Raw genomic sequence first — 23953 nt, 5'->3', positions numbered from 1 at the left:
GTCAGGAGAGCTTTGCCATGGAGTCCAATGGGGACAGAAGTCCACCGTGGAAAGCTGTAAGGGACAGTTTACTTGTTTCCTTCTCAGTCCAACGTGTTAAGCGTGATGATGTAGCTGATTTTAATTTCTCTGATCTACACCTCCAATTGATTTATTGTTCAATTAATAATTCAGTTACATGTTACTATCTGGATTCTCAGTTCACAGTTCAGAACAGTTTTTGTGTATTCAGCTGCTAGTGGTAGCAAAGAATATTCAGCTGAAACTATCTTGGATCTTTCAAGGTGGCATTTCGCTATACATCATCCAAGGTCAGCTGGACAGCTTCCAGTGGGCTGACCAAACTCTTACATATCGAAGACAGAGCTGGAGGAAGTAGTCCACATGTCCTTTATTATCATGAGCCACAGAACTGCTAAAAGAGTCTCTAGACTCAACGAGAGAGGAAGCTATGCTTAAATCTCCAGCGTGCTTGTATGTACCACTCATTTACACCTCTAAACCTGTTCAGTGAAGTAGCTCAGGTTGTCCTGGAAGCAGTCCAGTTGCATTAGTGCGGTCCAACTAACACCAGGTGATGTATTTGTACATGACATTTCATATACAAGCAGACATACTACAGAGCAGCAGAAATACATCTTTTCCCTTTCTCTTCCATATACGCATCTCCTTTACTCTCTGCTTTTCTGGATAAGAATCTTCAGTGTGCCTGTGGAAATCTATGTACTTTAATAGAATCTCACAGATCTTAAACAAGGATGAAATACTCAGATAACCTTAGAGCTTAGTATAGCTGGCTCACACACTGAAGCGGTTTAGGCAGGACACTTGGCATGCACTAACATTCTTGATTTTCCTGAGGTGAAGTTGCTGCAACTGGTTTAGATAATGTTGGTGTCTTATGAAAGACAATGATAAATTAGGTATGTAGGGCTTGAATCACCTTTACTTTACAGGGCATTAAGACAGCAATAGCTCTGCAAAAGGAAATTTACTCTGTGCTGATGTAGAACCAAGTTGATACAGACTCGCTATATGCTGTGAAAATTGTCTAACTGTCTTTAACTCTGTAGTGGTATTAGTTTCACGGATATAGATTGGGCATGCAGTCAACAAACAAGCTGTTTGCATTATTCCTATGCTTCTCTGTAAAATGAAAAATGTAATGGCTAATTGTCACCCTCTGTCTCTTTCTACTCTTTATCTGTGCCTGTTGTCTACGTAAAGCTGTGTTGAAGGACTTCATACTTTCAGCTGCATAGCTCAAAGGACTTACGAGTATTCTATCAGATCTGGTACCAATTCTCTGATAGAATATGGAAGCATTCTTCAATTTAACAAAAAAGATGAAACTCTGAATGTTAAAGCTGTTTTTTTTATTTAACTTGGCAAAATTTGCCCATCCTATGTATTTACCTAGAGTCAGAAAATGACAAGCTTAGCATTTAAGAGAAAAGTGTTTAAAAGCATCTAAAAAAAATGAAGTTGACATGGGTCAAGAAAGTGGCAACAGCCAGGTAACAGTATTGAGGACAAACTTACTCTCGTAGGTTGTGGTGTTGTTTGTGGACAAACTGGACAGCACTCTCCAAAGGGAATCTCTGGGTTGGGACAGTCCAGCTCCTGATCGTCACAGATGATGTCATCGCAGAGAACAGACCCCGAGTCGCACACACAGATTTGGCATGGCTCTGGTTTCCAAACATCCCTGTCAGCATAAACCTGCCCAAGATGGGTGCATCCTGCGACTGGAAAGAAACACAAAAGAGCATTCAGTATTATTTCAAATGTATTTTCCAAATCAAAGATGAATAACATGAAAGCTGTTAGATAGTCTGTTTTGCTTTCTACTGTAATATAGTTTATGCGTATGAAGTAAAAGGCTAAACACTTCTCTTCAGACACTGGGAGGATCTGTTACATTAATTGCAGAGTCTGCTCTGAATCTATAAATAGACATCAGTGGAAACCTCCTGGAGCTGATCCAAAGCCCAATTAAATCTGTGATAATCATCCGTCTCAAGTAATTTTAGTGTCAGACTGAGTTACTGTGTAATTAGCAATTGAATTCTCTGCTGCAGCTAAAAAGGAAACGTGCCAAATCCCTCAACCAAGTGTATCATTTGCCCGCATGTGCCAATGCGAGCACTGACACATGGATGCGGAATAAGCTGTCCGTGCGGCACGAACGCTTGTCGCTAGCATCTTGCATTAATAGCTAGCACCAAGTGTTTTCAAAATGCTTTTTGAAAGCCAGCGTATGCAATAGATCTAAAAGAATGTTGGCATTAATTGCCCAAGTGGTTTGCAATTAATGTGTCATCTGGCCCGCTCAAATGTTGCAAGTGTCTGTATTTTCAGAAAAAACATTGTTCATCTGCAGTATTCATGGCTGTGTGAATGACTCCCAACAGCTGATCAAATCTGTTGTGCATAATGAATTTGAAGAGACTGATGAAAACCAGCTTCAAACATTAAATTTTGGGTTTGTATTTTCTTAGAGAAAGAAGATCCAGAAAGCCCAGTCATGTAAGAAACCAATATGAAAATAACAGTACAAAGTTAGAGAAGCTCCTTGTAAGTTTTGTAGAAGTTATTACAAGTCTCAGACAGAAAATACAAGTAACAGTGAACGTCCTGAATAATGGAATAAGATTTTTTCCATTAATAATTCAAAATAATTCAGTTTACAAACAAAAAATTCTGCAGAATTGTGTACCTACATTGTCCTTAAAACTTTGATATCAGAATAAGTTACCTACTACATGTCATTCTTCAAAAAGAAAAAAATGCCAAAAGATGTCATTTAAAGCTCTGACATTAAAATTACCACTGGCTCCATACAGGAAATTCTGAATGCCATCAAATTGTTGTAATGGTCATAACTATGTAGCACAAGACTGAGTGCAAATTTATAGCGCAGTCCATTCCTATGGGTTATGCAGTCCCTTTTTTTTTCTCACATGCGGCACCTTTCATCTCTGCTTTTTCTCTTTCCCACTACCATGTTAGCACACCAGTCTCTTCTTTCTCTTTACATTCCTTATTTTTCTTTCTCTCTGTATTTGTGGGTATCTGTTTCCATACCCATGCTCTTTGGCATGGTGCACACTTGGATGCATTTCCTGACTTCTCATGCTGCTTCTACTTCAGTCCCTTTTTTCTCTGTTGGTTTCATCTTTCCCAAAACATGTAACTTCCCTTTTCATCTTCCCTGAATCCTCTTGTCTTTTGTACCTGAACAGTTCACCTTCTTTACGCCATGCACCCAACTGAGCTTAGTTTTTCAGACTCTGCTCCCTTCCCAGTGTCTCACTCAGCTGCTTGTCCTTGTCCGTATCAACCTGACTTTTTCCTCTATGTCACCCATGAAATTCATCACCTCCTCGTAGGAGCTCTGCCAGGGCGATGGGGAATACAACCAAGACCTCTTGGCTCATGGAGTGGATAACCCGAGTGGGGATCTTGGAGCGGGGCACTGCATGGGACAGGAGGTTTCTTTTCCCAGTTTCATCCCCCCTACAGGCTTTCTGCATACACCAACTTACGTTATTTCTGAAGTTCGATTACAAAAGAATCAAAGAGGAAAATGTTGACTTGTCAAGGCTGACACTACTTATGGTTAAGAGTTAGTTTTGACCACAGCTTGTTCTACAACAAGAAGATGCAAAAAGCTTCAAAAGTCCTTTCCAGACATTTTCAAGCCAATATTATTTTCTGTGCCTGATATTGGACTAGGAGCCAGTATTTTACCTTCCTTTGACAGCACAAAAAATCTTAAAATCTAAAACATTCCAGTGCCATATGAAAACTACCACCCCCTCCTTAGACATTTTCTATCACTTAGAAATTCACTTTTTCCTTTTGCCTTTGCTTCTCCACCTTTTAGGCCCCACCAGAAACTTCAGATCCTGCATGAGAGAGGTGGAGAAGAACTGCTTATTTCCAGGACAGCGTCTTCCCTCACACTGACCATGACACAGGGTCACGGCATCAGACGCTGCTTCAAAGGACACCAACAGCCACTGCCTCTGAGGAGGACCTAGACGTCCTTCCACCAAGCTAGATTTAGTTTCTAAATATGTCGCTCAGTTTCCCAGCTCTCACGCTGCAGAACCATGTCAGTGGATCCCACAGAAATAAGCTGATTCTCTGCTCAGTTAACTGCTGTTTCTGCAAGAAACATTTTCCTGCTTTAACAAACCAGGTGTTCACTGTGGGCACTTCAGAAAAAAAAACAACTGCCCAGCCTTGACAAGAGTAATGACAAATGTTTCCTGACAAACAAGACAGTTGAAATGTATTTTAAAAATGAGAAATGCAGCATTAGGAATTAAATCTTGTTTATAGTCTCTCTTAATGACTCATGGAAAAATATGAATTATAAAGTGGCAGAAGCCGAGTAGCTCCACGTACGAGTGGTTCACTGAATGCAAGATGACTTTGGAAGCAGCATACTGTGGGGGGCAGAGCACCATCAAAGCTACCAGGGAGGTTAGAGCTTGTTGTCCGTCTGCAAGGAGCTGGCTGAATACACCCTACAGAGCACCGGTGGGCACGGATCCACTTCGCCCGAGAGCCCAGTACTCTGCTGTCGCTCTGCCTAAGCACTTCCCAGCTGCACAGGTTGAAACGACCTTCTCATTTACAAACGTAAGGAGAAGGGGAAGAGATGACTTTTCTTTAGTTTAGGGTAAAACATAGTTTATATGTAATTGTTAAATAAAAATACCATGATACATATCTAAAAGAATACTGTTACTGTGTGCACATGTAATGCACAGTTACATGAACTGCATACACATAAAAAAATGCATAGTGTACATACAATTCTGTAGCCATAAGATGTGTTTGATTATTTTTAATATTCAGATTTTCTGCTCTCGGTATCACTCTCTTCTCCTTCCAAAACCACAAATTTTTTTAACTGTATGTTTAAGATAGCAAGACTCTTATTCACTAGGAAATTCATATCCAAGAATTTCCATTTTCATATGTCAGATTTTTATTCACCCTTACTTCATTCTCATTGATTTGTTTTATTGCTTTGTTATTCCAGCCTTACAGTGAAGAGGACAGCTCGAGTGGGGAGCAGAAAAGGGCCATCCTTCCCATTTCTGCTGATTAGAACAGAAGTTTTCCAGACAACTGCTCTTTACTGAAGCAGATGCTTTTCTCAGTGGCCAATTTTTCACACTGAAAATACTCACCTTCCTGTATTTTAGTCAACAGTGTCGATGAAAATCAAGGAAATTTAAAATGTGTCACAAAAGTCTGACATAATTTTATAGTAATAAGGAAATAAAGCAGATTTCTCTGCATTTTTACAAGGTTGTCATTCAGTTATTCTACAGTAGATGGCATCATTTAACAGAAAGAAAACAGACAAAAAATTGAAGACATCTGGATATAACGACATTCATATTTGCTCCTAAGTTTCTGGACATTGTTAAATGAATTAAGAAATAAGCTAGGAGAGCTGCAATGAAAATCGTTGCGGCCTTTGGCAGAATGAAAGTATTAAAATAGGATTCCAAAGGAAACTTACATCTGGGAAGACTTAGTCTGTTCAAGACACCCCCTCTGTGCTCAGATGTAGATCCGTGTGTCAGCATGTTATGACATAATGCATTTTGCATTGCTCATAAAGATTAACCGTTAGCTCCAAAATCCTTTCGAAAGCTGATTTGTGCTAAAGCACTGGCAAGCAACACATAGGAATGATAAGGTTATAAAAAAGCTGAGTTGCCTACTTCTAGACTTGCAGTAAAACAGTCACGTAGTTGCCTTAGCCAGCTTTTTTTATTGATTCCTAAACATATATATTAGCCTCAGATTTAAAAAAATATTACACTCCAACAGTACTTGCCTACGGCAATGCAAAATCTTATTCTTCTTCCCAAAGCCCTAAATACAGTGGCTCTACAGAACTTCACTGCTATGGTAGTTATTGCAAGGGTTTGTTGGAAGCTGTGTCAATCTCCGATTCGTTGTACAAAACATTAAGGTTTAATATTTGAAATCCTGAATAACTTTGCATTTATGCTCTTTACTGAGCACCCACATTTTTAAAGATTCTGCTGTGAGTAGCATTTCCCTGGGGCAGCCTAAGTGAAGAAAAGAAAAAAAGGCAATACATTCTTCATCATATGCTTGTTTTGAATTATTTCCTATTTTCTAAGCAGACAAGCAGCTGTATTTAAGCAGACCAATAGGAAAAGCTGAAAGGAAAATCATCATTTAGTCTCAAAGAACCTGTAAGAGTGGTACATAAAAGAGCCCAAATGTGTACAGGGGAAAATAAATACGGTCATTGCAGGTCTGAAGGATGACAGATGTCATATGGGACATAATCTCAATTCCACCAGTGAAGTGAATGGGAACTTGTTACTGAGTGCTATCAAGAAACTGACTTTTTCTGCAGTTGCTTTTGGCTTCGCATTTGTGCAAGCGCCGTGATCATGACTTAACCACATATATATGGCAAAAGGAAAAAATCTCCTAATAGCATCCTCAAAAGCCACAGGCTTTTCCACTTTGGACAAAGCAAACGTCCAGCGATTGCATTAGTAGCAGACTCACACATCCCATTTGCAGAGATGTGACTAAATGGTTAGAAATTAAAGAACATCTTGAACTTCTCTGGTTCTGCCTCAGAAAGGGCAATAGTCCACACAGAGGTGACTCACGACCCTCCAGCAGCCGCTCCATGGTGGCTTGGGAAACAAAACCGAGGAGCTTTGATCTGTGAGAATCTGATCACAAACACAGTGAGTCAAGCAAACGGTTTCTGCTGTTATTTAAAATGAATCTGGCAAAAGCTAAAGCACTGAGATGAAGGAGGCCTTGCCTCTAACTTTGACTGGATCCGACGTCTGCTGAAGCTAAGAAGGGTCTTGCTCTTGCTTTTTATGGACTTTTAACTGCACAAAGCCTGTGCTTCCTTACTCTGACCTGGTTTTGGTCATTTGCTTTACAGGATGGCTACTTCAAAAAATGGTTTTATATTTCTTCTGTAGTAAATACATCTATTTATTGCATATTCCTGCACTGGTTTATACTTTGTTTAACTAAAGGACAAAGTAGAAAGAAGACATATTGCCCATTTTCAATGGAAATGCTGTAATTCTCCCCTACACTGGAGCAGACAGAGGAATCCATCCCAGCGTCTGCAGCATCACTGCTTTCCATTTACTGAGCAGAAAAGAATGCCACGGTGTCTACCTCGAAGCAAATGGTTTGGGCTCCCTCTCTGGTATTATGATGATGTTTATAAGAAAATCAAACATACTCATTCCATCCTGTGATCAGTAATGGAAACAAACGGACTCTCATCATGAACTAACTGGCTTCCTGAGCCAGAATGGCCTGGTTTACCCACATGTTCTCCTGTCAGGAAAGCGCTGAGTACTCGTAAAGTCTGAAATAGTGTCTATTTCATAGAAATAAGGAAAAGAAGTGGAAATATAAGAAAAGAAATGATTTAACAAGATATTTTTTTTTCAGCTGCAAGGCCTACAGACATTCTCTCAGCTGGAATTGTCTTAAAACAACCAGCTAATTAATTAAATCCATTTCACATGGTGCACGAGGTCATAAGGGCAAAGTTGGGCATACCTACCTATTAGGACATTTTCAGATTTAATGGTACTGATGTAATAGTTTGTAAGGCTTGTCCACCACGTGATTGGAGGTATGAGGAATGAAACCTCAACTGATAAAATGCTTAAATGCAGGCTGTGAAAAATCAGAGCGGGTCCATCTTAAAAATCTTTTCCTGCCCCAGATCCTGTAGGAGGAAGAACTGCTATTGGGTGGAATGGAAAAGGAGTGTGAATGAATGGTTCACAGATTTCTCAAGTTTCACACCAAAAAAGATGGTTACACCATGTGCTTTCAGATGGAAACTGAAGCTTTCTTACTTCCAGGGATGCTCGTCTGCCAAAACAGCTGGCATTTGAACAGTTCTGCCACTGCGTCAGTCCCAGACATTTTCCTCCTTACTCCAATGTAGAGCAAGCAAGAGAAGGCAGCATGAAAGAATGGTGGTTAATCATCATACCACACCTGTCTGTCGGAGGTACTGCGGAAAGGAGACGTGCTGTTTCACTGGCAATGTATAGCAGAGGCTGGATTCTCAGGCAAAGGATCATTACATCATGTAGCCAAACTGGCCTTGCTCTGAGACCCCCACCAGTCTGTCTTTCAGATTACAAAATGGAAAAAAAAAACAGGCCTGCATAGGTCCAAACAAGTATTTCTATTTTAAACAAATCATTGTTTGTTCCCTTCATTTGTCTTTATGAGCTCCAAATACAGCAAACTTTCTGCAGCTTTTAGAAATTTTAGAAATATCAGGATTAAAAAATACCCTTATGGCGTGTTTGCTACCAAGAAAAACACAAAATGCCTCTATTTTCCTTGCAGATTATTGTTTTTTTCCTAATCTTTCAAAGGGTGATTTATGTTAGGAACTCTAATTTTTCTCCTTTATTTTCAGAAGGCTCTTGTTATTTTCAAAGGTAATGTGGTCTAAAGTGGCTGAATCTGTCACATTGTTCACTCTCAACATTTTTCACAGATTGCTCTGTTCAGGCACGCATGTCGACATCCTTGAATGCTGTTCTTCATGCGACTTCTAAAGGTCACCCCGCCACATAAGCGTTGCTTTGAGCTAGGGACCAGCAACATCCCATCAGCAATACTGTTACACAACAGCCCCACTGGCTTCAGCTGGTGTCCAGCATCAAAAACAATGGCAGAAGAGTTCTCTTGTCTCGAAAGCGCTAGTAAAAAAACAAAGTGCAAAGAGGGGTTTTTTTTGTTTAGTTGGTGGGGGTTGTTTTTGGCAGAACTGTCATTTCAAACTGAGCCATATGAGGGGCAGGACAGAGCAGCCTGCTGTAAATCTATCACCTTACTTCTTTTTGGCGGTTCCCAGAGAACTGTTATACCTGTTTCTGAACTTATAAAAGTAATTCTGAGAAAAACATATAATGGATGCAAGAGATGGTTTTACTCCTTTTTTTTTTTGTTAACTATTCTTTGACAACATCATGGCCTAAATTATTTTTTGTAAGGGAAAAAGATATTCCTGAATTACCACCTGTATTGAAATGTTATTCTGGGATTTCCTCTCCAAAGTCCTCTCTCAACAGGTGCAGTCTGGAGCTCAGACAATTATATTTATACTTCTGACTTCTTAGTAGAGATAGAACTCTGTTGCTATACTCTGCAGAATGTGTATCATTCATTCCTGATTAAGGGTAAACACTGCCTGATCAGAACCTCCCTTGATTTTACCAGGCTTTGGATCAGACCTAAAAAACATCAACTGTTAATTATTCTGGTGGGAACTGAAGGTGCCTGACAGATCAAACCTTTTAACAAGGGTAACTTTGCATTACAGCAGGACACACAGTAAGTCAGAATTTCATCTTTATTTAGTGCATTCAATGCCTTTTAGAGGGACCATTGCACAATTTTTCAGCCACTCTTCCAATTATTGGTAAAACGCCTATGAGACTTTTCCATCCCCTCTGTTCTTACATTACAATATTTTTTGGCACATCACCTTTTGTGCCATTTGGTGTCACTCTAAAAATAAGCAGCAGGCTGCAATCGCTTTATTTGTGGCTATTGAATTGTAGTGCTGGCATAAATTCTCACTACTCTGCAGTAATCTGATTTTAATGTTCTTCTTGTCTTTGGAGTGAATGATGCCAAATGGCACAAAGACTTCTGTCTTAAACCAAGCAGAAACTGATGTAAATTCCAAATCTGACACGATTACTGATGGGTTGATGGATTTATTAGTTTCTTTAAACATACATCCTGCCCACTCCTTGGGCAGTCAATGAAGACTTCTACAGTCAAAGTCCAAGTGTCAAGGTAATCCTAATTTTGAACACTTGAACACATGAACACTTCCAATTTTATTCTGTAAGAAGCTGGCCTAACATATTTTTAAAGAAAAGCAATGCTCAACATTATTAGGATCGATGAAGTGGAAAAATTTACCAAAATCCAGCACATTTTGTCAGAACTTTCAAAAAAAAAAAAAAAAAAAATCACCTCCAAGGTGTATCTCAAAGACATACTTCTGTGTTTCTGGTTTTAGCTAGGAGCAGGAATAGCTTATAACATCGGAGAGTTCTTTGCAGCATTTCATGCAGCAGGTCTGTCCTGCCAAGAATAAAGAAAAACTGGAAAAGTCATTGTGTAGAAGCAGGTTTCCCAGACTGTACAAACAGTCTGACAGATCCAAAGCGTCATGAAAGTGAGATTCAGCTTCTGAGCTGCTAAGTGAAAGGAAACCATTGAAAACTGATCATCATTACGGCTTACTCTACATAGCAGCTTGTGTAAAACACTTCACTACTTAATTCAGGATACTTTAAGCTTCTCGCAAGATAAAATCCAAAGGCTGTGTGGGGAAAGAAAAAAGTATGATTTTTGTTTTTCATGGCCAAACTTTGCAAAAGCTACTACTTTGCTACCTTTTAAACAATTTTTCTCAGGTGCTTAAAGTTTCAAGTGGGACGTGCTCTTCTCTTTCCCCCTAGGTCAATGAGAGGGCTAATGATTTTATGCAATGCTGTTTCTATGGTTTGCCTTGGAAGAAATCAGCTTGATTCAATGCTTCTCTCCTGAGACTGAAACAGATGGGAAATATTACAATGCAGTACAGTACACATGGTAATATAATTTATATTTTCAGATATGTTGGACAAAGTCAGCCCCAACATAACTCCATGGCCATAGTGAATTTACATCAGAGATGAGTTAAGTAGCAGGGGGTCAAATTCTACGCTAACGTAACTCCCTGCACAGTTTTATTGATTTCCCTGTAATTTCAGAAGTTGGAAGTAAATGAAGGGTTTGGTTCGTGCGTTTCATATTCCAGTGATGGATTAAAGAACTCTGGCCTATTGTCTAAAGAAAAGTATCATATCTTTGGCTGCCAATAAATTAAAGGTATTTGTAATTCAGGAGTTGGGGGGGGAGGTGGGATTCTAAATGCATAGAGCATCATTAACCTACTCTGATCTTTCATCTGCGAACAGTTTGTATTCATTCACTCCTTATTCCAGTCTGTACTAATTCAACCCCACATCCATTTTGGACAGTTTGTTCGATGCAGATGGCAGTATTTGAAATTCTTCTTAATCTGCCTCATAGAGGATATTAAATGGCTATTTGTACACCAGATACAATGTTCTTATTGTCAGCTTCCTAAGACTACTAAAGTGAGCATTAGGAGGGTTTTCTCAGGATACCAAAGATAACTTTCTTAATTTTGGGGCCACTTTTAAGTATCAAGTTCTATGCCTATTTTTCAAGCATGAAGATCTTCCTAATTCCCTCATCAGGTGAAAATCCACGCTTTTGGTGCAGTGGAGAGCCTGCAAGCACAGAACTGACTATTCATTAATATTAGAGGTCAGAAGCATTGCTACAGAAGTGGGTGCCTGAAGCCTGGCACACCTTGAGCTCTCCCCCTGCTCTGTGCAGCAACAACGCCTGCTTGCACACGGTGAGAAAAAACAGCCCCATGTAGCAGAAAAGGGCTAGAACATCTTTAGCAGACACAGCCACAGAGTTTATCTGCTGGAGTCCTTAAAAGGTAGGAGTGGAGAAGCCAGAGCCAGGGAAACCCTGATAAATGAAGAGGCTCTGTACTTTACTTCGATTCTTCGCTGAAAGAAGTTTACAACGCTTTCTCTCTTCACCTACTCTCACAGAAAAAGAATCAGTTGGACTTGAACACTGCTCTCCCTTACTTTTTCTTCCCCCCTCCCTCTCCATATTTATGCTATTCTGTTCATACAGAAAAGAGGGATCTACAAAGAAGACCACCCTGCTGACGACTAAGTCACCAACAGGCTTAGAATATTGTGCAAAGAATCTTCAAAATGTCTGAGCAGATTTCAATTACTCTTTTTAAAGATTTGCAGTTCCCACTACACACCCTATTGTTAGCTTTCACTAGGACATTCTTCTCTTAAACAGCTGGCATGGAATGACTACTGCTCTGTAGGGAAACAAGCAAACACCATACAGTAGATTTAAAGCCAAACGCAGAACAAATATAAATTGTTTAAAAGAGCCTCTCATGAACACAGCAGTGTTTTCCAAGATAATATGAATTCTATTTTCTCTGCTTATAGCTGAAGGATAGCATGGGGGATGTAGTTCATTCTCCTTTGATGCTCAGCGTGGCTATTACACTGAACATCAAAGGAACAATGAGCAATGCTTCCCATATTTTCTATTAGCTGTGTTCGGGTGAGCAATTGTTTCTCTTGTGCCTGTTTGAAAAAGGAGCTGCAGTTTTGCCCTTGCCTCTTTTCCTAAAAGAAAATGGAAAGAAGGGAAAGAGAGAGAAAAAGAAGAAGCACAAAGGCAAAGAAGAGAGATAAAGAGATGTTTGCAGCAGACAGCCTGCTAATGCACCGACTGGTCACTGGGTGTGAATTGCGGGAAATTTCAGTGGGAACTAATTATGTCCAGAATTTTTCCAAGAACTGCTAGTGTTGAATTGCTGTGGGAAGTAGTTTCCAGACACAGATCATCCTCTCGTACCTACTGCTGCAAACATGCACGGGGTGCTCCTGCGATTCTGCTGCCCTTAGCAGTGCTGGGAATGAAGCGGTGCCTGAAGCCACCGCAGCACCCCACAGAGGTTTTGCACATGGAAGGAAATCTGTCGCTGCCTGGCAAGAGAGCAGAGGTGCTTGTGCCACCCTCCAGGGTGGGATGCACAGTGACAGAAAAAGAAAACCAGCAGCAGAAAGGGATGGGTCTTCTGTGGCCGTGGATAGCTTTGTGTTATGCTGAAGGCCATTCTGGTACAAACTTAGCTAAAGTCTTAAATCTACAAGTCACATCCCCCATTTCTTGAGAGTCATTTGGGTGCACCTTTAGCTTTAAGAGAAGGTCTAGGCTTTCAAAATAACCAAACACATTCAGTCTTAAAACATATATCATTCCATTATCATTCACATTCTTCCTGTTCAATGTCCTGTGCGTGCTTTCTGCTCCCTGGCAGACATTTCTTCACGGAGTACTTGTGTGAATCAAAGCAAGACAAAAATGTGCAGACATCGTTACAGAAGGCACCGTTTTCATTCTCATTCTGACAGTTCATGTTTAAATGAAGGGTTTGATGTAAATGAGGGAAAATTGAAGTAGTCTCTTAGCTAATCTGAAAGGAATCTCTACTGCTGTACTTTCACTAAACAAAGCCAGAAGTCCCAGAGCTGAAGTTTATCCAAACTAAAGCCAACAAACGGTTGTTGTTGGAGGGGGTTATATCATGTTTTCCATTGTCATTTTGACATGAAACAGGCAGAGGCTTCAACTTTGCAAACTCAGAGACAAGAAGATTGGCTCTGAAGTGAAAATAAATAAATAAAAGCAGTGACTGGAAGTAGGTTAGGTTTTCTCAAAGCAAAATGGAAAAAACCTTTCCTATGCAATACAAGATGAGAAAAAACAGTGACTGCTTGAACATATAAATGCAAAACATAACTTACTGTGCCTCTGTGGGAAAGATGTATTGCTCTACAGTCAAAGATGGAACTCATTTCTCCCTGCACCCTTCCAGGATAAGCACACCTCTCTATCTCTGTTATACTTCCAGAAGAGACTTTCTGACTCCTCTGACAAGTAATTTTTTACTGCCTGTGGAGATCATCAGTTCATCAGCCACAGCCAGGAACAACGTATGGGTTACTCTTTGAAATTGTTACGCAGTCTCAAAGCAATGTGAGAAATGCTAATGGCATTGTCCCTACACGTAAATGTGGGAATCTTCTTTCCCTGAAACACAAAGTGTCTGACTGTGCTGAATGGAGAAAGATCAGGAAATTCTGTGGGAATTCCTTACAGATTTTTCCAGGGACAAAGCATCTGTTGTCAGGGAAGCCATGGAGAGGACAGAAAGTAAAGTTTTGCAAGCCCTGTGCATCAGAAGATTCAATGGCAGAAAGCAAATCCATAGAGGAGTAGCTGTCCTGCAGCAGTAACTAAGCCAGAGCAGTGGCTCCTGTATCTAGTAACAGCATGGCCATGGGGAGCCAACTGCGGTGAGCCAGCATGCAGCATCTCTGTAACAGAGATAACACCACCCTGAGCAGCACAGCCCCCCACAGCCTTCTGCCCAGGAGGCATCCACTGGGCTGGAGATGGACAGCATGCGGAGGGCGGGGGGCTGCAGCACTCTTCTGCACCCAGCCACACTCCCCTCAACAGCCTGGCCTGAAGGTACAGAAGCAAAATAACACTTCTTGCATCACTCCTGGACAAGGAACCACAGCTGTGCCCAGTTCTCCTCCTGTACAGGGTATATATATAATGGGTGTATCAAAGGAGGGGTAGGCTGGTAAAGTACTGCAGCAGGTAGAACGATGACACTAATTTTTTTGTTCCATTTTGGGTTGAAGGTTATTTATCATCTGCCAAAAAACAAAATCAGAACGTCTCAAAACTGTAGACATACAGGTGTTAGGTACTGAACACTAAACCATGCTAAAGTTGTGCAATGTACAATTTACCAAGCTGCCACAAGGAGAATGAGCTAATGGTTGTCATGCTGAATCAGAAAAAAATTTTATACCCTTTTCAGGTTTGAGTTTTATTTTTTTTGGGTCTTGCCAATAATAAATTGAATTTTGCTCCATCCCATCAAATTTCTGCAATGATGTGGGAATCTAATCCAGTTACTTTATGACCAAAAAAAACCCAAAACATTTTGTTAGCAACCTACCTTTGCCATTGCCAACAGTTTTCCTTCTCTTAGCTGAGATCTTTTGCCTAGTTTCTTAAACAAGCATGACCAAAGGACAGCACAATCCGAGTATTACTGGACGTGACCATTGCACTAATTCCCACTTCTGTGGGTTTTGATGAATTATTACTTCAAACCAACAAATTAAAACTGGCAACTGTTACAGCAGCTGTGGCTTGTGCTTTTCTCCATATTACTAACCTACCATACAAACACCCAGAGCAGTATAGTTTTTGTGGTGCCCGCTAGCCTGGGAAAGCACGCTTTGTTATTGTTTCCCCCTATGGGTAGGCTGAACCTTTCAACTCTGAAGAGATTGTTTGTCATCCAAAATGCTAAATGACAGCGTGCATCATTTCTGTTACTGACCTACAGCATACTTTCCCAATTATGAAGCCAGACATGTCCCATTTTCTGCACGCTTCTGATGAAAACAAGGTTTGAACAACATTAGCACATAACTGGGACAATGACTAATAGATCTGTGTCAGCCCGGTTTATCAGCCAGTCTGTGAAACAAAAAAGTGATAGTAATTCGCTCCTTTCTTTCTCTTCTATAGCATTAATTAAAACCAACTGTTTTGTTAGTGACAACAGCTGTTGTGTAAGGCTGGCATCAGCTAAGATTTTGCAAGTGACACCTGGCTGCCTATTGCAAACCTCAAAACTTTGGCAGAAGCTGGAAGAGGAAATAGGATCTGCTTGTAATCTGCAGCACTAAGAAGGAAGCAAAGGTAACGACTCTGACAGAGGCATCAACAGTAATACTCATGCCAGAGACAACGCCCTTCTACCTCTGCCTCTTCCCCCTGTAATAAGGCAGTATATGTTTCCAACTCCACCTCCTCTTAAAAAAAATCAGTCTACGTAGATTTGGTCTCAAGTCAAAAATAAATCTGGAAAATAATGAAAGGGATATATAATCGTCTCATTTTCCTGAGGCTAATGTCTTCCAGGGATGCATGATCTAAAATGTGTTTATGAAATTTGTCATATTTCCAAGAACATATATATAATTTTTGGAGGAGGTGGATTCCCCAGGCTTTCATTTAGCATGATTTTTCCAGACCAGAAAGGAATGTTTCAGTTTTCCTAAGTATAACCTTGCTTGCCATGTGCTTGGTAAAAAAACAGTTAGGAAAAATGGAAGAAGAGGAGGAGAGCCCTAATCTTTCATACCTTCACATAGTCCAGGTTACTTATGATTGTGTAATTATCTGTTGGCACACAGACACGCATCATCTGGTTTTACCTTCAAAACTCTGGAGGGGGACTTTTCTGTGTTACCAGAACCTTTGAGGAAAGATAGTTCTAACTGCCATTAGCATCACCCTTAAACTAGCTAATTTATCAACAAAGAATGCACATGTGCAATGTTGCATATAGGTAAGTCCTAAAAATGTCAGTCTAGCAGCCTTACAAATATACTGTACCTGTGCAGTACCCGTCTACTTCCTTACCTATCTAATCTTTTCCAACTAATAAAAGAAGGGAGCAAGATGGTTAAACTAAGCTGTTTACAAGTTTTTCTAAAATATCATCCTCCTTTTCTGGGGGATCAGAAGTGGGTGCTCAGCATAAAGAGTTCTTTGCATGCTGCCTCCTGAAACCTACATGTAATGGTTGTATTTAATTTTAAAACTGTGATTTATGACTGAAAGTAATAGAAAAGGTCAGTAAGTCTCAGAGTATTCAGTCATTACCTCAGAAATGAGCTTCCTGACTAAACATCCAAGATAATACTTACATTACAAGGAAACACTAAATTACATTAGAGCAAAAAATTATTTGGAATAATAATGAAGGGTTTCTGGCTTTGCTCTCACACTGCTTTTCGCTCAGTAGTTTTCCCGATGACCTCAGTGAAGTTCCTCAAGGACTATGGGGTGTACAGATGAGAAGTGTCACACTCCAGGTGACTGAAGTGTCCTTTACCCATCTCAGATGCAGCTGAGACAGGCCCACATCCATCTGACCTCCCTTTTGGCACTGATATGAGCAGAGCTGTGCTTCCTTTGTAGCCAGTGGAAACTGCCAAATACCTCCAGTCTGTGCAGCTAAAATTTATGCTGTCTTCTGGAAGTAGCTGTCTTGATTGACCCTACAAACCGAAGATAAACGGTACGAATGTAGGCTGTAAGGCAAGAAATGCTTGCACAAATCGTGCTGGCTGGATAGAGGATGGATTTCTTTCCTAAAGAAGCATTCAAAGTTCCTACACTTTTGGGTAGTTTAATATGCAGGATGTAAAGGTGCTTTCAAATGGTGGAACTGAATATACATTGCTGGAATCTGAATTATCTGTCATACCTGAAGCACCAGCTTCATGTCATGTCAGCCACCAGGAGGCATTTCATCCTGAACATGGTCAGGGCTTGCAAACGCCCTGCACTAACTTCATATACATCAGAAAGCCTGAATTATGTCAAGGTGATTTCATTTGCAGGCTAAAAGTGTCCTAATCGGTTACCAGGACATACAACTTTTGTTCATGAAAGTCGCAGAAAATTCCTTGTTCCACAATATCTAGATTCCGAGCTTCTGAAGAGGTTCAACCTGAGGCTGTACTCCAATCTCCATTCCAGGCTGTTACAGCAACACAAAGAAACACATAGCCCAGAGGTACATCTGACTATCCTAAACTTAGCGTATACTGAGCAGTTTCCTTAATATCTTGCCAAGTCTTGTCTCCTGGCAGGCTTTCCCAAGGAAAATTTTATATTGACTTACATTTGATACTAACCGTATAAACATTTTTCTTGACAAGAGAGAGCATTTTAGCATGTCTGGAAATTCTCTTTCGAATCACGGAAAATCTGGTTTCCCAGTCCATTGCTGCCCTGCACATGAATTACTGATGCTAATAATCAACTCATCGATTATTATTCTCTGTGAGAAAAGCATATCCAAATGTGTGGAAAGGAACGTTCCAAAGAGAGGACAGAATTCGATATTTTAAGGGATAACTAGTCTTTTATCAGTCTCTCTGTGTAACCTCATCCCTGTAAGTAGTATGGAAGTTAGCCCAGTAAGGAAATGTTACTACACCATGAAACAGGGATGTGGCAGAGCAGTAAGAATACTCCCTCACACTTCATTTGTATATTGCTCTTCTACTCAAAATTGACCATTTCTTGAGTCAAATACGTGTTTCACCTCAAAAATGTCCAGGGATACGATCAGAGTAAGGGAAAGAGATCTGGCACTCAGCGGGGATTTGTTTATTGGGAGAAATAAAACTGATGTTCATTCTTTTTATATTGAATGGTCCCTTCCTCCTTATTCCTCTGAAGATATACATATGTATAATTATAGATAATGTATATTAAATATACGCAATTTGTATATTATTTGCTGCTGTAAGCAGAGGAAACTCACTGCATAAGTTTGCTCAAATTTTATATTTTCTTCACTGAGGATTAGTGAAGAGACAGTTTATATACTGGAAAAGCAAAAGCAGAAAAGCATCAGTTCACAGTATATTATGCTTATTCTCTACTGAACGTGTTTATATGCATTGCTTTTTTTTCAGATACTTGACTTTACAAGGCTTAGCCTGTGTCTGTGCTTGGTGAGGGAGGCTGGTATTTGGGCACGCTGCTGTTGCAGATGTTACCTGATTTGCTCATGCACAGAGCCCCTGAGCTCCAACTGCTCCACTGCCAACAGCCTGCTGCTGGACTCGCAGTCACCTCTTGGCAGAGGTGCCTTTCCAGGTACACTGAGCCAGACAGATTTGCCACAAAATGGCCAAAGTAGTTGTTTTCATGATTTGCAGCATACAGACTAGGGTAGGGTGTGGTTTTAAAGGCATTTGGCTTTCCTTTACTGCACTACAGTTTATTTGGCTGCTGCTTATCAAGTTATTTGTAAAGTTATTCATTGCCTCAATGCAGGAATAAACACACTGCAGATTTTTTTTTATGTACAAGAAAGAAAAATGTTTTATCTTAAGGAAGGTCTGGTTTACAATGCCTGGCAAGCAGTAACAGAGCACATCCAAAAAAGGTCAGCTATACTTGTGGAATGTCATCTGTTTAACTGAAATACTCATACCACACTTATCTTCACTGTAAGCTGAATTATCGTATACAAAGTATTTTTTTCCCCCCTCTAAATTCTGTATTCATTTGGTTTTGGTGTTCTGGCTCTCTGTAAACATGCACACACATACTCGTACGGACTTCCAGATACCATCAGCTGCTAATCAGTCTTGTGAGAGACCGAAACAGCCTGCAGATGCAAAATTCAAACTATTTCAGCTGAGGGAATTAATTTACCCTTCTGCTTCACGTCAAAGTAAAAATCCTGTAAGCTGACATATTTTCATATTTTGCTCTTAAAAACTGTTTCATCAAAACTGGTTAGAATTTTAAGGCTGTTTCCCTCATGCAAATTGTTTAAACAACCCCCCATGGTGCCAGTGTAAAACACACAAGTACAAAGTAGAACTCCAAAATAAAAATCTGGAAGGAAAGACTTATTGGTTGTGACAAATAACTTCCAGGCAGCACAGAGCTAACAGTTAAAATATTATTCCAAGAGTTAAAAGAAATAGTTTTAAAACTCTCCGGTGTCTGTATAGGAAAACAAGTAAGAACAAGAACAAATGCAGCTAAGGCAGACAGCCCTGTACCGTCCTTTTAGCTACAGAAGAAAGCAAAGCGAAGAGAAATCTTTGGGATGGTAATGCAAACTGCTGCAGCTTTCAGATTCAGCATTAAATATCTGACTCTGCTGAACTGCTGAAGAAAAGTGTTCTGGTGAGATTTGTGAATATATATTTCTTACAAGCGATTAAAACAATTTGTGAAAATAAAAATAAAATAAAAACATTAAATCATAAGAAGCTTGAATTACTCACCGTCTTGTTGTGCCAAAATAACTGAGGGTTGAAACACGGCAAGAATGAGCAAAGTTACTTTTTGCACAAAGCTCATCATGTCTAAATATTAGACATGAGACTCTCTGTGCAAAAATAAAAATGGGGGGGGGAAGAAAAATCTATTCAAAATAGCAACATCGGTTGTTCCCTGCCCTTCCAGCACCGGGCCATGTACAGAACTCAGCCACAAGCATTCCCCAGCTTTGGCCTTAAATAGGAAAAAAATTGGCTTACTTTACTTTTCCACCCCCTTTACTGAAACATGAGAAGACGACCCATCCCCTAACAGTAAATGAATGATTAATATTTCTCTTGGCTTTACAGAAGAATAAAGTCAACTAAACAAGACACACAGCACATCTGGAACTTTTGTGTGCATACTAAATGCACACAGAGACTGTATATGAATAGTTAGTGTGCGCTGTGAGATATATGCATGTGAAAAAAAAAAAAGTCCTGTGGTAAAGCCTCTGTGGTAAGGCATTTTTTACATATTAAATAGGAGTCATTGGGTACAGCCCAAAGAGGATTTTTAATTCTTAGTGCTCCCTAACAAAGATAAAAGGTTAAGTACCTGATATGGCCATACAAACTGAAAGAATCCAAGTGAAGGAGTAATCCTGGGTATTTCTGCTGATAAGCAATCAGAGTTCATGAAAGGGAGGCCTGAAAATTGCAACACTTCTGGTCCAGTGCTTTTCTCACCATCTCTGCCTCACACCATGATTTTGTGTGACCTGGCGAGAAAGCAAACATAAGAAAAAATACAAAGAAAACAAGATCCCAAATCAGAAGCACTGGTCTCCCAAATGAAGACTTTTCAAATAGTTCAGTTTGATGCTGTCATTACAACAAAGGAATGTAGAACAAGTACTACCTTTTTTTTTTACTGTTTGCTCCTCAAACAAGGTACAGCAGACAAAAAAAAAAAAAAGAAATCCTGACACTACTAATCACTTCTAAGCCTACTTCTTTCTCTATTGCATGCAAAACTTTACTGATAATAGGATCAGAACACGCAAACTTCTTTTCCAAATAAGATGGCTTAAGCGTGTTTTGTTATGAATGTAATTTTGCTGGGAATGTAGATTTAGGTACGAGTTTGGAAGACTCCAAAGTGAACACAGAAAGCTGTCACAGTGTGCATTTCTGCTAAAACAATGACCAAACTAATTGCTACTCTCAGCAGATTAATTTGATCCAGGTCATTAACTGCAGGAGTGATTATTCATTTTTTCTTAAGTGTTGCTGATATTACAGTGACCCAGGGAACCATCCCTCCTATCAATAATTCGTTAATGTCATGAACTGTCATCCCAAAAAAGGGACCCATATCTCTGTATGCATAATAAAATAAGAGCAGCTTGAGGTTACCTTTTAATCTGATAGGTATTGGGTCTCATTTCAAAACCTATTTATCTGAAATACATTTTCACTTAAACTAGAAAGTCCTCTTCTGCTGGGGTCACTTGAGGTGGAAGAGGTTGAAGCAAGTACAAAGAGATCTTAAATAATTTGATGCCACTTTCAACATACACTGAAGGTCTGTTCTGTGTCTTATACACTCAGAAGGTATGAATGGCTTGATACATTTCAAAGGAATTACACATCATTATTTTGCATGAATTAAATACCCCACAATTTTCCACATTGTCTTTGTTGGGATGCTTCAAAATGCTTCAAATCTTATATGCACAGGCCTATAGGGTTTTCTTCTCTTTTGGAGTTATGCTCAGGACATAAATTAGAGCCACAATGTCTACTAATACCTGGACTGATTTGCTTGGCTTTCTGATAGAAATGTACATACAGACCAAACAATGGATCCAAACTATTCTCAGCTATGGAATGAGAATTAAATTTAGTTAACTATCAAAATCGCATGTAGATGAGTTTTTTATTGCCACTCAGTTTTCTGTATTAACGCCTACATGTTTGTCACTGTAATTGTTTCATTTACCTGAAACTTTATGAATGTTACATGGTAAATATTCACATTTAAATAGCCAATGAAAAAACCAACAACAGAACTTTGATCACAGTCTTTGACTTAAAGCCACTTTTATCTTGATTTCTACATATTTTTCAGCCCATTTGACCACAACAAACATTTCTCTATATTTCGTCAGTTTATCCTTTCAAAAAAAGAGAACACTCCTGGTGACTCCATTATTTTCACAAATGTTTACTTTCAGTTTTTACAGAACAACACTTGATTGTTTGAGCAAGATTTAAATTCTAAGAACAGTTCTGGATTATTCACCTTGGATATTAAACTAGTCTCTAACTAGATTATGAACCCAGATTTATCCAGGACACCTACTATTACCCACAGGCATTGGAGTATCAATCTGTGCGCTTGAATTTGTATGGAAATTAATCCTGAGGTTTCTGTATAGAAGTATAACCAATATCACTTAATGATTACATCCCATAAAAACCAAGATAACCTACGGACCTTATCTTACTTGGGTTCTACAGTATATTTGCTGTTGTTCAGCAAATAACAAATGGCAATGCTCAGCTCACTGGAATTTCTCATTAGTGCTACCTTCACATGACAGTGGCTGTAGAATTGGTTTTATAATTCTAGTGTAAAACCACGCAGCAATTGCCATTTACCATCATGAGTCAATTCCTTTTGACTGGACATACACCATTTTGTTTTGTTTCAGTTACCTGGCCTGAACAGACTGTGGCACAACAACTTTCCTTGAACGTCCATGGGCACTTTATGATCAAAGGCTTCCTTTTCAAATCCTCTGTACAGAAACAGGCCCCCTAGAAACTCAGCTGTCTTGATTCTGAAGTCTTTCAGGCAGTTTTAGAGTATTTAATAAGTAGCTCTTGGTTAAAATTCACCTTCGCAGGGATCTTGGCACTTGAACGAAACTGGAAGAAGGTACTCATATCAGAATCAGAGCATTTTTGCATGGTGGGGGACCTGGCATAATTACTTGTTAAAGTTAATGAATGTATTTGCACTTTACTGTGAATACTACAAAAGATGTGTAGACCAAAACTATTGACCAACCTCTAAGTCAGGTGACTGGAGTATCCATGCTGCTCCTGCAATTTGGGATTCCTTGTGTATGCTTGAGTCTCATGGCTAGTGACGTTCTGCCTCAGAAAGAGAAATGAGAGACACTTTTACATATTTATTTATCAGGTGACCTCAGGTCCACCTCCCCAAAAGGTCAGTCCTTAAACAAATGACCTAAGTGTTACATAAAAGTTCCCAAAGTTCTGATCAGCTACCCCTTGTTTCCAAGAGAGCTTAATCTGAATCTTCAGGTTTTGACGTAATTACCCCTGTGTCAGGAACAACATATTTATTTTTTGTTCTGTGTGGATTTTAATGACAGTAAAGAATCTCAGGATTTAAACAGGAGTGTATCATAGTTTTACAGAAATAAACCACTGCAAATAGTGTAAAAAGTGACCAAAAACACAGGGGAGAAAAGGAAAAAAAAAAAAACCAAACCCAAACCTGCATTTAGGTAAGTGTAAAGAAACTTCTTTTGTTTGCCCAAATTGTACTTAGTGAACCAATACACGCTGCTAAGATGCATCTACAACATTGTTTTCTCTTAAAGCCCACTTTTTTAAAACATTCAGCCTACAAAAATAGCTGAATCTAGAGCCACTAAACAAAAAAAAGAACCCATGCAGTTCTTTAACCATTCCTTTTTATGAGCTAGAAGTAATGCAAATTATGACTAATGTCTTAATGGACAATTACAGGAACTGAAATGGCCAAGTCAGTGAAATTGTTTCGTTCTTCTCCCGTCTTTCCATTTTCACTGAAATTATTTCCTAAGACAATGGGAAATCAGCTTTTGAGATGCAGCCTCTTATTCACATGCGCTCTGTTTTCAGCTTCGCACAGCTTCAATGGCTTTCACAAAAAAAAAAAATTCTCTTTTTTGCAGAAGTCCTTTGCAGATTAAATAAAATCCTTCATCTGAGTCATGTTGGGAACTAACTGTGCTACAGCACAGCTGTGAAGGCTCTTAAGGCAGAGCCAACATTATGACTGCATACGGGTGAAGCAGACAGCACCCACAGCATTTTCTCTTCACAGCAGGAGGGACACCAGCCAAACTAGTTTAATGACCTTTGGGTATACCGAATGCTGGGGAATTCAAAAATCTACGGCCAGGGCGTGGTTTTTCTGTATTGAACACGCACCTACTCTTGTCGCCAATGATGGAATCTATTAATTTAAAACGTCGGCCCAACGCCTTTGTGAGGATGCTCCTCCTTCTCACCGAGGT

General features: G+C 39.6%; 1 protein-coding gene across 1 annotated transcript in view; it reads right to left on the bottom strand.

Moving 5' to 3' along the window:
• COL3A1 (collagen type III alpha 1 chain) overlaps nt 1-19843 on the bottom strand; it is a 51998-nt gene extending 32155 nt beyond the window's left edge. The window contains exons 1-2 of the mRNA XM_075430368.1: nt 19656-19843; nt 1543-1748 (exon numbers count right to left, since the gene is read on the bottom strand). Coding sequence (XP_075286483.1) covers nt 1543-1748; nt 19656-19734 — 285 coding nt within the window. The 5' untranslated portion in view covers nt 19735-19843. The remainder of the gene's footprint in view (nt 1-1542; nt 1749-19655) is intronic.
• Between the last annotated feature and the right edge of the window lie 4110 nt (nt 19844-23953).

Source organism: Opisthocomus hoazin, chromosome 9 (genome assembly GCF_030867145.1).
Source record: "Opisthocomus hoazin isolate bOpiHoa1 chromosome 9, bOpiHoa1.hap1, whole genome shotgun sequence".
Classification (NCBI taxonomy): Eukaryota; Metazoa; Chordata; class Aves; order Opisthocomiformes; family Opisthocomidae; genus Opisthocomus; species Opisthocomus hoazin.
Note: the sequence above shows the minus strand (reverse complement) of the source record. Positions and strands in the feature narration are given on the sequence as shown.